Source organism: Balaenoptera borealis (genome assembly GCF_965194805.1).
Source record: "Balaenoptera borealis genome assembly, chromosome: 3".
Taxonomy (NCBI): Eukaryota; Metazoa; Chordata; class Mammalia; order Artiodactyla; family Balaenopteridae; genus Balaenoptera; species Balaenoptera borealis.
In genome coordinates, this window is record NC_138866.1 from 126,760,600 (window position 1) to 126,776,583 (window position 15,984).

At 44.8% G+C, this 15,984-nt stretch overlaps 1 protein-coding gene across 4 annotated transcripts; it reads right to left on the reverse strand.

Annotated features, from left to right (window-relative positions):
- Position 1: 1 nt before the first annotated feature.
- On the reverse strand, positions 2 to 12,844 carry MAGEL2 (MAGE family member L2). Of its 4 annotated transcripts, none has more exons than XM_082383629.1 (2): positions 12,354 to 12,844; positions 2 to 11,570 (listed from the first exon to the last, which is right to left on the reverse strand). In XM_082383629.1, the coding sequence occupies exons 1-2, from the start codon at positions 12,364 to 12,366 to the stop codon at positions 8,788 to 8,790; spliced, it is 2,796 nt and encodes a 931-aa protein (XP_082239755.1). In that variant the 5' UTR covers positions 12,367 to 12,844; the 3' UTR covers positions 2 to 8,787. The 4 variants fall into 4 exon arrangements, with proteins under 4 accessions (XP_082239755.1, XP_082239754.1, XP_082239753.1 ...); XM_082383628.1 differs by having other exon boundaries at positions 2 to 11,630; XM_082383627.1 differs by having other exon boundaries at positions 2 to 10,857; positions 11,380 to 12,844.
- Positions 12,845 to 15,984: the final 3,140 nt, after the last annotated feature.

Sequence of the window (15,984 nt, forward strand, 5' to 3'; positions counted from 1 at the left end):
TTTTTTGTACCAGTACTACACTGTCTTGATTACTGTAGCTTTGTAGTATAGTCTGAAGTCAGGGAGCCTGATTCCTCCAGCTCTGTTTTTCTTTCTCAAGATTGCTTTGGCTATTTGGGGTCTTTTGTTTTTCCATAAAAATTGTGAAATTTTTTGTTCTGGTTCTGTTTCAATTCTTATTTTATCCTTAACAATTTCAACTCTTCTGGGTAAATATGCTAATATCTTCTTTTTAATTGTAGAAATTCATAAGAGGGTGAAAATGAGCCACACACTGGGTAAAAGAGAGCGAGAGCTCAGAGACCAGGGCCAAGTGCCCTGCTTGGCGTTTGGAAGGCAGAAATAGGGAAACCTTTGACATACTTGGAATTTCAGGCATCAGTCATAGGCTGGAGTCCATGCTGGACTTTGCCCTTGACTCTGAGGTAGGGGATGGTGCTGACCCTGGGTTCTCCCAAAGGAGAAACAATGACACCTATTCTTGGATCATCTTAAGGTATAGGCTGGTATCTTCTCTTTGGAAGCTCCACTGGATGTTATGCTTATGTGCAGCAGAATTCCCTCCATCCTGAAGCAAGACTATATTAGAAACTAATTTCTTCTAAAATCGATGGTTTCATTAGCGAATTCTGTTTAAAGAAGATTTAACACCAATTTTATACAATCACTTCCAAAAAGCTAAAGAGGAAAGAATGTTTTATGAAATTGGTAATGCCCTGGTACCAAAATCATACAAACAGAGTACCCCCTCCCCCATACCTCCCAAAAAAAGAAAGAAAAAAAAGAAAGAAAAGAATGGAAAACTACAGACCAACATCCCTCGTGAACATGGATGTAAAAATCCTAACAAAATATTGGTAAATAAAATTCAGCAAAAGTGGGGTTTATTCCAAGAATGCAAGGTTGCTTTAATATTCAAAAATAAATTAATGTTATCCATCCTGTTAATAGGTTAAATAGCAAAAATCACATGATCAAATAAATCAATGCAGAAAAAACATTCAACAAAATGTTTAACACCCATTTATGATAAAATCCCTAAGAAAAATAAGAATAGAAGGGAACTTCCTCAACTTGATAAAACACATCAGGTAACTTACAGGTGACATTGTACTTAAATGGTGAAAGACTTTTTTACCCCAACATCAAAACAAGACAAGGATATCTGCTTTCACCACTCCAGTCCAATATATTATGTGAAGCCCAGCACAAGACAGTAAAAGGAAACAAAAGGTATACAGATAGAAAGGAAGAAATAAAATTGTCCCTACTTGCAGATGATGCAATGGACTACATAGGAAATCCTAAGGAATCAAACTCTCAGAACTAACATGGGAGTTCAGCAAGCTGCAGGCTACAAGACCAACATACAAATCTCTATACACCAGCATTGAACACATGGAAGCTGAAATGTAAATGTAATATAATTTGTAATCACTCGTGAAGAATGAGATGCTTAGGTATAAATCTAACAAACATATCCAGGACTTGTACACTGAAAAATACAAAATGCTGATGAAAGACATCAAAGAAGATCCAAATAAATGGAGAGATATACTGTGTTTATGGATTGGAAGACTCAACATAGTAAAAAATGTCAATTCTCCCCAACTTCATATATAAGTTTAACTAAATTTCTTTTAAAAATCCCAGCAAAATTTTTTATAGACAATCTTATTTTTAAATTGACAATCTTATTTTAAAGTTGATATTGAAAGTCAAAGAATCTAGAATAGCTAAAAATAATTTTGAAAGAGAAGAATAATGTGAGAAGAATCACTCTACTTGATTTCAAGTCTTATATAGCCACAGTAATCAAGGTGGTGTAGTTATCACTGGAGAGATAGATTCACAAATCAATGAGACAGGACTAGCCCACACAAGCAGAGCTAAACTATTTTTTGACAAATGTGCAAAAGCAATTAGATGTTGAAAGCATAGTCTTTTCAATAAATGTTACTGGAACAACTGGACATCCATAGGCCACAAAAAAAAAAAAAAAGGAAAAAGAATATGGAAAAGAAAAAGGATCTCGGCCTAAATGTCATACTTTATATGCAATCAACTCAAAATGGATCATAGATTTAAATATAAGATATAAAGCTATTAAACTTATAGAAGAAAACAGAAGAAAATCTTTAGGACCTACAGTCTGATAAAAAATACTTATGTATGAAATCATGATACATAGAAGAAAAAAATCAGTAAATTGAACTTCATCAAAATTTAAAACTTTTTCTGTGTGAAAGGCCCTGTTACAAGGATAAAAAACAAAACTACGGACTGGGAAAAAACACTTGCAAATTGCATATATAATAAATAACTCAAATCTAGATTACATAAAGAACACCCCAAATCCAATATTATAAAACAAATAAAAATTTATTTAGAAAAGGGGCAAAGGAGATGAACAGACATTTCACCAAAGAGGGTATACAAATGACAAAAAAGCTCATGGAAAGATGTTCAACTCTTCTAGTCACGAGTGAAATACAAATTAAGACCACAGTGAGGTATTAGGACACACCTACTAGGACAGCTACATTTTTTTTACTGACTACACCAACTGTTGGTGAGGATATGAAATAACTGGATCTCTCTTACACTGCTGGTGGGAATGTAAAATGTTACAACCACTCTGGAAAGTAGTTTGGTAGTTTCTTTAAAAAAGTAACCATTCATGTACCATACCACCCAGAGATTACACCCAGGGGCATTTATCCCAGAAAAATGAAAATTTATGTCCATACAAAATTTATGTCCATCCCATGCGCAGGGATGTTCATAGCAGCTTTGTAGGAGATCAAAGCTGGAAACAACCAAAACGTCCTTCACAGGTAAATGTTTTTGCAACACTGAAAACGAATGAACTATGTACTGACACACATAACAACTTGGATGGATAACAAGGGCTTTATAGTGAGTGGAAAAATTGCCACTCAAAGGTAGACTCCATTTATATAACATTCTCAAACTGACAAAATTACAGAGATGAAGAACAGGGCAATGATTGCCAGGGGTTAGGGATGTGGGGGAAGTGATGCACATGACTATAAAGATCAGCATGAGAGAAATCTTTGTAGTGGTGGAACAGTTCTGCATGTTGATTGAGGTGACGTTTACAGAGTCCACAGTTTTTTGTGATAAAATATCATTGAACTATACATATACATAGTACCAGTGTCAATGTCTTTGATATTGTACTACCGCTATATAAGATGTAAACATCGGGGGAAATTAGATGAAAGATGCAGAAGACTGTCCTGTACAATCTTTGCAACTTCCTATGAATCAATAATTATTTCAAAACAAAATGTTTTTAAGTATGTCTTGTAGAAGCCAAGAAAACCAGCACTCAAATCCCACAGCTTTGTGGTCCCAGCTGGCTCTGTTTCAGGGAAGAGTCTGAGTCACTAGAAAGCACACCCCAGGAAGGCTACCAGATAGGAAATGCTTCTGTGGTTATTGCTGGTTGATTGGACAACCTCAATCCCTCTATTAACCTTCTGAGAACCTGAAGCTGAAGTTACTCCAAACAAGTGAGGGCAAAGAAAGCCAGTTGCTGGGAAATGGATTGGCAGTTCGCAGAGTGAAGTCATTTGTACTGAGAAGGCATCTCTCTGAGACCCCAGGAGGATTCCTGAAGTGCCACCAAGCAAAATAGGAGAAAACTGAGAATGAAGGAGGCTCCCCATATAGACTTCATCTCTTAAAACAAAAAGGAGCCAGAGTAACTTTCAGAATCTAAAAGGATTAGGGGATCAGACCAGTGGGCTAGTAGTGTTATAAATCTCTCCATGGGATTCACAATAGGACCCTTTGAACAATTTGGAAGAATGACATTGCTTGCACTATAGCTTGTGCTCTAAAGATGGATTGCTAGGCTTCCTTTCCCAGAGATTCTCTCCATAGAAGCCAGATCTACTATCCTGCTTGTCTTTCTTGTGCCCACAGGACTTTCTGGGTTGGAAACAAAAGAAAACAGGAAGTTTGTGATCTAAATGTCAGTGGCTTCTTTCATTTTTTTAAAAAAATATTTTATATTGGCATATAATTGATTAACAATGTTGTTAGTTACAGGTGTACAGCAAAGTGATTCAGTTATACATATACATGTATATATTCTTTTTCAAACTCTTTTCCCATTTAGGTTGTTACAGAGTATTGAGCAGAGTTCCCCGTACTATACAGTAGGGCTTCTCTCTTTCTCTCTCTCTCTCTTTTTTTTTTTTTTTTTTTTGATATACCAGTGTACTCATTTATTGGTACCAAAAAACGTGCCCACTCACTGGAATTTGTGGTGCACCCATGGGATTAATTACCATTCACTGCTTTCCACTAACTGGTGGCCAGTCCCCCTCACAAGGGATGAAGGAAGGATGGGCTGTGCAGAAGCTTCAGTTGAAGCCTCTTGTCAGAGAAGTCCCACCTCATGTTGTCCTCATCATGGCCTTCCATTTTTGCCTTCTGAGTCTGTGCTGAATCACAGGAGACTTTAGACAGGTTGTCTTGTTTAGGTCCATGCCCACCTTTGTCTTTATGAAATATGTGGCATTTTCATCTCATACATACGCACGTTTGAATCTTCAATAACTGGAGAATTTTCTCCAGGTACTTCTGGTTCTTGCTGGTTTGGTAACATTACTTCTGCTAACTTTGTTCATTCCCAGTAATTCTCTCTCTCTCTCTCTCTCTCTCTCTCACACACACACACACACACACACATTCTCTTTAAGACCCATTCTTGTTGATGCTCCTGGGTGTTCCCTACAGAATCCTAGGAGTTCCCCTAACTTCCCAGTAGAGGGACCCCTGGTCTAATTCGTAAATCCTAATTTAGGCTAACCCACATCTAACCTGATGCTCCTTGACCCTCAGGGTGAGGAAAGTGAGCTGCATCTAACTCTGAGATAAACTGAGCGCCATCAACTGTTTTAAACAGGGTGAAACGTTATGCTCTGGGCAGCCGACATAACAGTTTGCGTGAGAAGCAATACTGAAGGTAGACACCATGTCAAAGGCAGCTGCCAAGTCCAAGCAAGAAACAGTGGCTGCAGGGATGGAGAGAGGGTGAACACTCACCGTGCCATGTGGCAAACCTGGCAGGCCTGGATGACTGATCAAATGTGGGGCAGTGTCCACATGTTAGGCTCTGGTTAGGTGCCTATGTCCTTTCCAGTATCATGACAGTAGCTGAGAAGATGCCGCACATTGTGGGTGTGTCTGTAACTCTAAGGGTAAATTATTAATGTGCTAGGTGCCCAGCAGAAGCCACAGGGACCCTGGAGAGAGGACTCTGTCCATCACAGCCACAGTGATTAATTCTTGTCTGCTGACAATGTTGCTTTATGTACTGCTTTGACAGGCAACCAGCCTTTGTCTCTATGGCTCTTGGGAGGAATGATTTATAGTAATACAGTATTATTCTAAAATTTAGATCATCATTTCTAGGTAAGCATCCTAAGATATTACCTTGCTTATAACTTAACATCCTGTACAACCGTGCACTGGATTCCATCACTTCGGGAAACATTTTAAATTTCTCTTCTTTAGGAGTCTACAGCGTAATCTGAAATGGCTGAGATCATTCCACAGCTTTGATGGGAACCTGCTAGCACCCACTTTCAAATTTTTCTGACACAGATTTCATCTCTCTGCTCTGCTGCATACAATTTTGTGCTGGAGAAAACTGTATGTGGTTTTCTGAGGAAGCCTTTGGTCTTTTCAGCAGAAAGCTCACTGGACCAGCTTGATGCTAGTATGTTTGTATGGGGGTGGTGAGCAGCTGTACATATCATAATGTCTCCTCCACTTTCCTAAACAGTTTTCCTTGTGAAAAAGCTTTTGCCCCCACTACAGATTATTTCCATTCAATATATTCCTATATGAAGAATTTCTAGGTAAGATAGTGTTAATATTTTTAAATCTCTTGGAGATGCAGTTGACTGAATTTATTTCAGGGTAATTTGTAGTAATTTATAGTTTCATCAGCTGTATAAACTGGGTGCCAGTTTCATGATAACATTATTTGCATTGGATATTCCATGGGCTTTTATTTCATTCTATGCTAATTTAATAAATGAAAGCTGGAATACTGGTCTAATATTTATAATAGGTAATATTGTCCCCATGTATTAGTGAGGTGAAACAGTTTACAATGTCATTTTCCATTTGTATTTCTTTTGTTTTTTGTCACCTGATATCTTTTGCCCATTTAGTTTATAGAGGTTTTAGGTTTTCTTCATTTTACAATAAAAATCTTCATACTAAATTTATCTACATTTTAGAACTTTGAAATAATGGGTCTTGAATTTTCTCTCATTGCTTCTTACCCTGTAGTTTCCCATTTTCCTGGATTTTTGTTTTCTGCCTTTTGATTTCATAATGTTAGCTGTTCTTTCTTAAACGTTTCAGTTGAATATTTGGCCAATTTTGTTTGTTTTTAGTTACAATTGTATTATTATTGTAACTTATCTTTAATTACATTTTAACTCTATTCAGGTCTTAAGCCCTTGGCATTGCTTAAATTAGGTATTTGCTTTATATCCGATGATGGGATAAATGAGATTAAGGATTGTCAATGGGAAGTGAGCCTTTCTGCCCTGAAGTAAAGCCACACCTTAAGCATGGCACCAAAGTCACATGATGCTACTTTTCAAATTTTGCTCCACAAAAAGCGACTTGCTCAAGTCCATGAGAGAATGATTTGGAGAAAACTATAAAAACAATTATAAATAAACTAAAAACAAATAAGAAATACTAGACCTATGTGTCACTTTTCTGGTCCAGCAAAGCCTCTTTGGGGGATAGTTCTCAGTTGGGACAGTGCTGTTGCCTTCAATGGGCATTTGCTGTTGTCAAAATAACTAGAGACTGATTGGGGCAGTAGCCCAATACTCTCTGAACCACGGAGCTTACAAGAAACTTCTTCAGAATTTCTGGAACACCTGGCCACTTGGACAACTTGCCAAAGATCCCCTGTAGCCAGGCAGGTCCCAGGGTGGGGGCAGTCGGGGAATGGACTCTCCATCTTATGAGTTCATCTCCTCCTCTAGAAACTCAGCTTCCTAAATGCAACTGGATTGGACATGGAGAGGAGGTTTCACCTTGCCCTATGACATAAGAGAAAAGAAGGAACGTTTGGGCCCAAATGCAAGCAGAATTATGGGCAAGGGTTATGCAGCAAGTACTAGCCTAAACCCAGGTATTTGGGGTGTGAGTTTCTTCACGGCGGCAGGGGCTGCACTGAGCCACTGCAGGAGCGACAGAACTGTGGCAGGCCACTAGGTGGCAGACGAATACCACTTTTGCCGTTTACCTCCTCTCTGGCACTTCATCTTCACCAAGAGAAGGGGGGTTTAGGGGTGGGGTTCTGTATCCTTCTAGGACAGTAGAGATGGCAGCAGCGCTGATGGTCCCCATCCACGTGAAGACAGTGGTACCTTCAGGAAAGTCGTTTTGCACACACCAGCCTGGTCAGGTGTGCATGAATATCTTTCTCCGAAACTCTCCCGTCCACATCCACCCCCTCCCACACCAGGCCCTGTACCCAAGGGCTGACTAAGGCTATTTAGCACATCAGACGTTGCCAGCTGATTTCCCCTGTATGTTACAACTGATGCCCCCTCCCAGGAGCTTCAGCTAGACCTCCGTGTTGTCCCCCTCCTTCCCCCCGACCGCCTGCAATCTGCAGGATCCCCAGTTCAATGAAGCCTGGTATTTCCTTTTCCCTGTTATAAACCTGGATGTTTTGCAGGGAGTGTGTTTCAATGCCCGTGCCAATGTGTTGATGAAACCCACATTTCTTGAGCTGCTGGACACCCACTACTCACCACATGACTGACCAATGCCCCTTTGGCCAATTCATCCCTGTGGCTAACGAACTTGGTACTTGTGGTACTGCAGCAGATGGTCCTCACTTCTCACATAACCTTAAGAAAATTTTCTGCTCCAAATTACAACATTATTCTCTTGGCACTGACATGTCCCATTTAATTATTCTACTTGAGCCTTAGACACTCACCTACAAAATGGGAATAATGCCTACTTTGAAGGATTATTGTGAGGAATCAAGAGGATTAAAAACCTCCTCTTGATTCAGCCTTGCTGACTTGACAAGTTTTACATTTGCTTTAATCTTACGTTTCACCACCCATTGCAATCACTGCCTAATTATAATGCATGTAGCACTGTCTTTGAAAAGCAGTTTTGTCACCGTGGTTTCTACTATCACTGGTAGTTGTCATGATGTTTAGCTGTATTTGGAGAGTACGGTAAAACTTGGCTCCCGCTATCTAGAATAAAAATTAGAATAAAGACAAACACTTCCATGTTATGCTGAAATTATATTTATATATAGATATAGATATAGATATTTACTTTTCTGCAGACAGCTTTTACTGATGAGTCATTTTAACGTTCAAAGAACAGCCTATTTTGATGCTACATAATCTGTACCAGAATGAGATGGATAGCTTCTCAAATTCATTTCACAAAGCCAGCACAACTCCGATAGCAAAACATAACAATTATAACACAAAACAGAGAATCACAGATCTCACTTAAAAATACAAATGCCAAAATACCAAATAGAACAGTAGCCAGTTGAAATCAACACCACATAAAAATGTACAAAGCTTTGGCAGATATGAAAGCAAATTGAAATTCAAACTTACACACAGAGAACTGGAACATAAACACCAGAAACAAAACGTCCCCCCCACCCCACCCTGTCAGTGGCCTCAGGCCGGGGACCCAAAGGAACAATGAGATATCGGCTAAACCACATTAGCGGGGAGGGGGGCTGCTGGTGGGGTCATCCGCTTTATCATCGGGGCCGGGCTCATCCTCATCCAAATCTTCAGACTCACACTCTGCCAGCGCTTCATAGTACTGGTATGGCCAGCACCGTGGATCTTTCTTATAGAGCTTGGCCAGAAACTTCAGGACAAGCATCTTGCTGGTTTCGAGGAATGCTCGGGGGCCCCAGAGGAACTCATATTCTGCTGGCTCAGTAAAAGGGATTTGCCTGTACTCTAGGTACTTCTCCCTTACAAACACTTCGGTGATGAGCTTCCTTGTATTTCCGAAGAGACCATGTGTCTCCCGGACATCCAGCCCTAACTTGTACAGAAAAGTAAAGATCAGGTCCTCCCTGACACAATTGCCTTTCATAAAGATGAGGCTCAGAACCACCATCAGGAGTCCTAACTTGGGCCTATCTAAATAGGATGACGCTGCTTCACCCTTCCGACCCTTGTTGATGAGAATATAAGAGTGGTTTTGGGGATCAATTTCCTTCAATTGATAACCAAAGACACACTCCAGCTTGTGGCTGGCACGGCTGATGATTTCTAAGCACTCATCTTTATATTCACGGATGATGAATTTCACCATCTCTGAGCGCTTGATGGGCACCTTGGCTTGATCCTTGACCAAGAGGAACTGCACCAGTGCGTTTGCTCTCTCATCCAAGGGAGACAGTGGCTGAGTCTCCAGCTTGGGGTCATCTTGGGTTGCACCAAATCCCTGAGCAAGATTAGGGAGCTCAGAGATGATCAAGGACGGAGGGCTAACTGGGCTTTCCCAGAGACCCAGGGCCCTTGAGGTGCTCGGGCCTTCCCAGGCACTCAGGGCCCAAGAAGTGCTGGGTCCTTCCCAGCCACTCAGGATCCGGGAGGTACTCGGGCCCTCCCAGCCACTCAGGCCATGGGAGGTGCTCAGGCCCTCCCAGTCACACAGGACCTGGATAGGGGTTTGAACCTCCCAGTCATTGAAGTCCACACTTTCCCAGGGCCTGGGGGCCTGCCAGGTGCACATGCTCAGCATCTGGCCCCTGCCATCCTCCTCTTCAGTATTCAGATGCTTCTTCTTCCGGGTAGCCTTGCCCGAACGACGCGGAGGCTCAGCGGAGGTCTTCGAGGCCTCTTGAGTGGTGGCCATTGCCTTGGGAGCAGCTGCCGTCGCCATCAGGATGCTGGGCCCTGCCTTGGATGCCTTCGAGGCATTCACATTGGGCTGTGGAACCCATGGGACTGCAGGCAAGGCCTCAATGCAGGCAAATGGATCCTGCAGAGCAAGTGGCAGTGACTTTGGGGTCTCTGAGGTGGCAGACGGGCCCTTGAAGGCATTAGAAGAGGCAGGCTGGAACTGGGAGGTAGATGGAAAGACCCTTGGGGTGGCAGTAAAGGTCTCGGATGTGGCAGGCAAGTTTTTCCAGGGAGTTGGTAGGTGTGCTCCAGCAGTTGGCATTGCCCTGGGAGCACAAAAAGTGCCACCGAAGATCATCCGGTCCTTTGAAGGAGCCTTGCGTTCCTTTGAAGAGGTCCTACGTTCTTTTGAAGAGGTCCTTCGGTCTATAGAGGAGGCCCTGGATTCTCCTGATGGAGTCATCAATGATTTAGCAGAGCCCATGGGAAAATTTGCCCCCGTTAAGGGGGCTCTGGGCTGGCCCTGCAAGGCTGAGGGGGGGCCCTGCCAGGAGGGCTGGAGTTGCATGGCTGGCAGCTCTGCCTGCGAGCCCGAGGGCTGGGCCTGCTGGGTGGGTAGCTGGATTTGCAGGGCCTTTTGGGAGGCGGGGGCCCCGTGAAAGGGCTGCTCCAGTTGAACCAGTGGTGGGCCCTGCCTCTGGGCCTCCTGGGTGGGCAGGGCCTGCCAGAATTGCCCGGGGGCCTTTGGAGCCTGCCAGGCCAGACTGGCCTGGGCTTGCTGAACTTCCTGGAACTCCATTGAGGTTGGCATCTCGTGTGGCACCGGAGCTTGGCCTTTCGGGGCCTGCCAGATGATGGGTGGGCAGTGTACAGCCTGCGGGGCTGACAGTGCGGCTGGCAGAGGGGCTGGCATCACGGCCGGTGGCACCTGCGGAACAGCGGGAGGTGCGGTGGGCATCTGCGGTGCTGGAGGGGCCGTCGGCACCTGTGGGGCCGCCCGAATTGGTGGAGCCGCCCTCAACTGCGGGGTGGGCAGCCGAGCCTGCGGGGCCTGCCGCAGAGGTGGTGGGGGTGGCAGGGCCTGCCAGAGAGGCGGCGGGGTGGCCAGGACCTGCGGGGCAGGTCGGATGGGTGGCGGTGCCTGGCGGATCAGTGGAGGTGCCTGGCGGATTGGGGGTGGGGCCTGGCGCACTGGCGGGGGGCCAGGGCGGATGGGCGGTGGGCCCGGTCGGATGGGTGGTGGCCCCGGGCGCACAGGTAGAGGTGCCTGCCAGGCAATCGTTGGAGCAGGCCAGGTGACCTGTGTGGTCTGCCAGCCCAGGGGCGTGGTTGGCCAGCCTTGCGGTGGGGCCTGCCATCCCGGCGAGGTGGCCTGCCAGCCTGGGGGTGTGGCCAGCTGCGCTGGCGGGGCCTGTGGACCCTGGGGAACCTGCGGAGGAGCCCTTATAACCTGTGACTGGATCTGCAGGATCAGAGGCTGAGCCTGGGGGGCCCAGGAAGCCATAGGCTGCGCAGGTGGGGCCGGCGCAGGTGGCTGCACCATCGGGGCTCCTGTAGCTGGAGGCTGGGTGATCGGAGCTCTTGAGCCTGCAGGATGGATCATCAGGACTCCAGGACCTGGAGGCTTGGCCATCGGGGTTCCTGGAGGCGGAGGCTGGGCCATCAAGGGTGCCGTGGGTGGAGGCTGGGCTATCGGGGCTCCTGGAGCAGGAGGCTGGACCATCAGGACTCCCGGAGTCAGAGGCTGGGGAATCAGCACTCCTGGAGCTGGAGGCTGAGCCATAGGGGTCCCCGGAGGGGGAGGATGGGCCATCGGTGTCCCCGGAGGGGGAGGGTGAGCCATCGGTGTCCCCGGAGGGGGAGGATGCGCCATGGGGGTCCCCGGAGGGGGAGGATGCGCCATCGGGGTCCCCGGAGGGGGAGGATGCACCATTGGGGTCCCAGGAGGGGGAGGATGTGCCATCGGGGTCCCCGGAGGGGGAGGATGCGCCATCGGGGTCCCAGGAGGGGGAGGATGCGCCATTGGGGCTCCGGGAGCCGAAGGATGCATCATCAGGACTCCCGGAGTTGGAGGCTGGGCCATCGGGGCTCCCGGAGGGGGAGGATGGATCATCAGGACTCCCGGAGTTGGAGGCTTGCCCATCGGGCCTCCCAGAGGGGGAGCCTGGACCATCGGGCCCCCTAGGGCCGGAGGTTGGGCCATGGGAGCCACTGGGGCAGGCGGCTGGCCCTGCGGGGCCTCCCAAGCAGGCTGAGGTGCCTGCCAAGCGGCCAATGAAGCCTGCAAATCAATCGGAGGTGGATCCCAGGGGACTGGCGGAGCCCGAGAGGAGGCGGGCGGAGCCCGCATCAGAACCGTAGGGCGGCTATAGACCGGAGGCTTAGGGGCCTCCGCCGGGGGACTCGAATCACCCAAATTCTTACTTAGCTGCGACATGTCCTTTTGCTCTGACAGCTGGTGAGCCTTTTCCTCCGACAGCTGCTGGGCCTTTTCCTCCAGAGAGAAGAGAATGCCTACGTGGCTGCTGAGAGGATTCCTCCCTGCTGACTGGTGAATAGGAAGTGAGTGCCCTTAGCTCTGCAGCTTTCCGCAGTAAGGAGGAGGGGGGAAGGGGGCTCAATCCCGCCCCTTCTCCGCCCCCGACCACCACAAGTGGATAGTGCATAGGGGCGTCTACCAGAAATCCTGGCTGACACAAGATCCCTCCTCACTCTGTCCAGTCCCCAAATGCAGCCTCGTCAGACTCCCCATGGATGAGTTTTCACAGGGGAGTGACAGGAACAGATTTATGTTTTAGAAATCACTCTACTGCATTATAGAGTTGGGAACAGACCACTGGGAACATGGAAGGTATCCATGAAGGGGGAGATGGTGTGGTCTGAGCTCAGATACAGCAAAACCAGAGCTGGAGGAAGGGAAATATATATATATATATATACACACACACACACACATATATATATATTTCAAGAGTGATAGTAGGCAGCTATTATAATTTAATGTAAGTGTGAAAGAGACGGAGAAGTCTGTCCTGGGAAAGTGGGAAATTGCTGGTGTAGATGATTTTCTTAGGGACACAGTAGAGGCTGGTAGGAAGAGAGATTGATGGGTATTGGATAGGACACGGTGATTTACAATGCTGTGGACCTGCCAAAGAGAGATACCCTGCAGACACTCCTGTATATTGGCTTGGGATTCAGAAGATAAGTGAGCTGGGAGTCCAGATACTCTTCATGGAAATAGAGCTGTTGCAGGGATTGTGGATGCAGAAGAAGAGTGTTTAGGGTGAAACTCCTATGATAGGTCTTTCTTGGAGGATACAGGCATTTTCAGACCCAGGCAGAGAAAAAAGATGGCAAAGAATAGAGAAGGAAAGAGATCCTGGAAATTGAGATGTTCCAGACATCCATGAGAGGAAGGATTTTTAGTATGGGGGATAATTCCCATGGAATAACTGGGATGAAAGAACAAGGTAAGTTTCCTGTTGCTTTTTTATCAGTTGCAGAGCAAGAAAGAAATGGTAACGACAACCAAAAAAATGCACTAAAAAGTAATAAAATGGGCGAATGAATAGATAGATCCATGGTTCATATACAGGAAAAACAGATGAAGAGTAACACACAGAATTGGGGGGAAATCTACTCAGCCAAATTAGTTTAAAAATTAGGCAAACAATGTATTAACAGATAAAACAGAAGACATAAAATGTATTGAGTAACACTATACTACTTCATGATGAAAGGAAATGACAGTCTCAGCTCTAGTTGGGTAGTTTTCTGGAAATATACAAAATACTAAATATCAAAGATGTTTAGTTTAGAAGAGACTATTTGCAGCCTAGGGCAAGAGTCTGGAGTGACGAAAAAACCATGAAAGGTGCCACAAGGGGGCAGACGAGAATGATGAAGGCTACACCCCACTCCTCCTGCAGTACCCTCAAATTTGATAATTTATGAATCCCAGTGAAGGCATATACACACTCCCAAGTTTACTATTGCCTTAAATAATGAAATAATAATTTGGGAGTGAGGTTTCAGTAGTTTTTATGGCAATTGAAGGGATGAGAAATGAGTTGTTATCCCCCAGGAACATCTTCTTTTCAGAGGCCAGCAGCTCTTCCCTGGTGGCTGATGATGTGTCATGCCTATATAACCCCAGAAAGATGCTTCTACAGAATGGATATGCCATGTCTCATGGTTTCAGATCCCTCCTGTGGGTTAATAATAGTCAGTCCATATAAGAGTTCTCAGTTTGATGGGGTTTAGAACTAACGACATCATGGGCGCCAACTCTGGACCCATAACCCTCATGTTCCCCTATTACCAACACTGTCACATAACAGTTGCTGGCTGTGGATGGCTTTGGGAAAATCAGTTTATTTTTCAGCCTATGACATTTCTACCTTCAATAAAGCACACTTTTTCCTCCTCTAATTCCAATATATAAATTCATCAGAGATCAAGTTCTCCCACTAACCATTTGTTTTTCAGGATTATGGCAGATTTAACTTTTGGTCCACCATGCTGTGGGTCATCCCACACAGTAAATGGTTACCAGCAGGGCTCAGTTGTTCTCACGGAGGTTGGAGCTTAATGAATAGCACTGCCACACAACGTCAATTCCCACCAAATCCATTATGTCAAAGGAGGCCCAGTTTATGCCCACGGATGATACAGGAGCCAAAAGCAAATTATCAGGAGTTATGAAGAGGCAGGCAATGTAGGTGTCATTATAAGTGGAAGGTAGTCAAGGTAGCACCTTTGCAACTCTTTGGTTAACATTATTGAACTATCTGAGAAAAATTGGGGTATGGGTATTCAGTGGTTCTGCTGGGTCCAGTAATGGTGGGTGAATTGGGTTTATTCTTCCCTGGAAAATACATCCGCTTGTTTTAGACAATCAGTGCTCTCAGACTCAGGACACTTGATGACCTAGCTACCCACAAATTTCCTATTTCCAATGTCAGTAACACCTGAGGAACCGAGTGACATATAGCCCCTTTGTGAAGGTTGACTGTTTTAATATTGATAAAAGCAAACCCAATAATGTCCTGAGTTTAGTGGGTTTGAACTACAAGCTTTAAATAGGTCTCCAAAAACCCCTCTTCTCCTTGTGGAATGTTCTAGCTTCCTGAGGCTCCCACAACCCTTCTGTGCGTATGCTCTCCCATCTCCATACCTCTGATCCAAGTGTTGTCAAATTCCCTTTCCTTCCTTCTCCATGAAACAGCTTAAAAATCCAAGGTGCATAGAAAATAAAAGACACACACACACACACACACACACACACACATATATATATGTATATACAAAACATCTATGGAATGTAGGTGTCTGTCTGTCTTCTAATTAGAAAGGACTTTTCAGTATTTGCATAAGTATATAACAAAAGGATAACACAAGTAATGGAAAAGATTGGGAGAAGGAGAAATGAGGCAAGACAAACAAGAGTAGGAAAATCACTGAGCCAGATGTATGAAGAATTTGTACATTTCTTTATTGTCTGCATCATGGCAATAATAGAGACTGGAGCCTTGTTTTGCTCACTCATGTATCCCCACATCATTCTGAGTGTTCAGTAAGGAACTAGTGAATGGAAGTGTAAGATTAGCACTAGAAGCACCCATCTTTCACTCCTCGATAGCTGTTAGACTTGGTGTAAATATTGATAAGTGAGTAAAATAGTTATGATTTTCACAAAGTCTAAAATTATTTACTTATGAAATACCTTTTATTAAGGATTTAGTATGTGCCTGACATGTTGCTATGTACAGAGAAAAATCTGACATTGGATCTTATAGACACAGAGGGATATGAATATGCTATTTTTTAGTGCAATAAAGTATTTTTGTTTGCATTGTTTAAAATTCATATTGGTCATAGTTGATGCAAATAACTGAGTGCTTACTTCTGCTTGGAGTGTGGGAGTAGGGGTGTGATGCAGGCAGTAGCAATGAAAAGAAAAACAAACAAATCCAAAGGTGTGGGAGATTCATGAGTGAACAAATAGAGCACTAAAAGAAAAATGAAAAACAAAAACAGGATATGTCAGAAG

Coding starts and splice junctions, on each gene's coding strand:
- MAGEL2 (XM_082383626.1), bottom strand. CDS start 12,366: ATGTCGCAGCTAAGTAAGAATTTGGGTGATTCGAGTCCCCCGGCGGAG.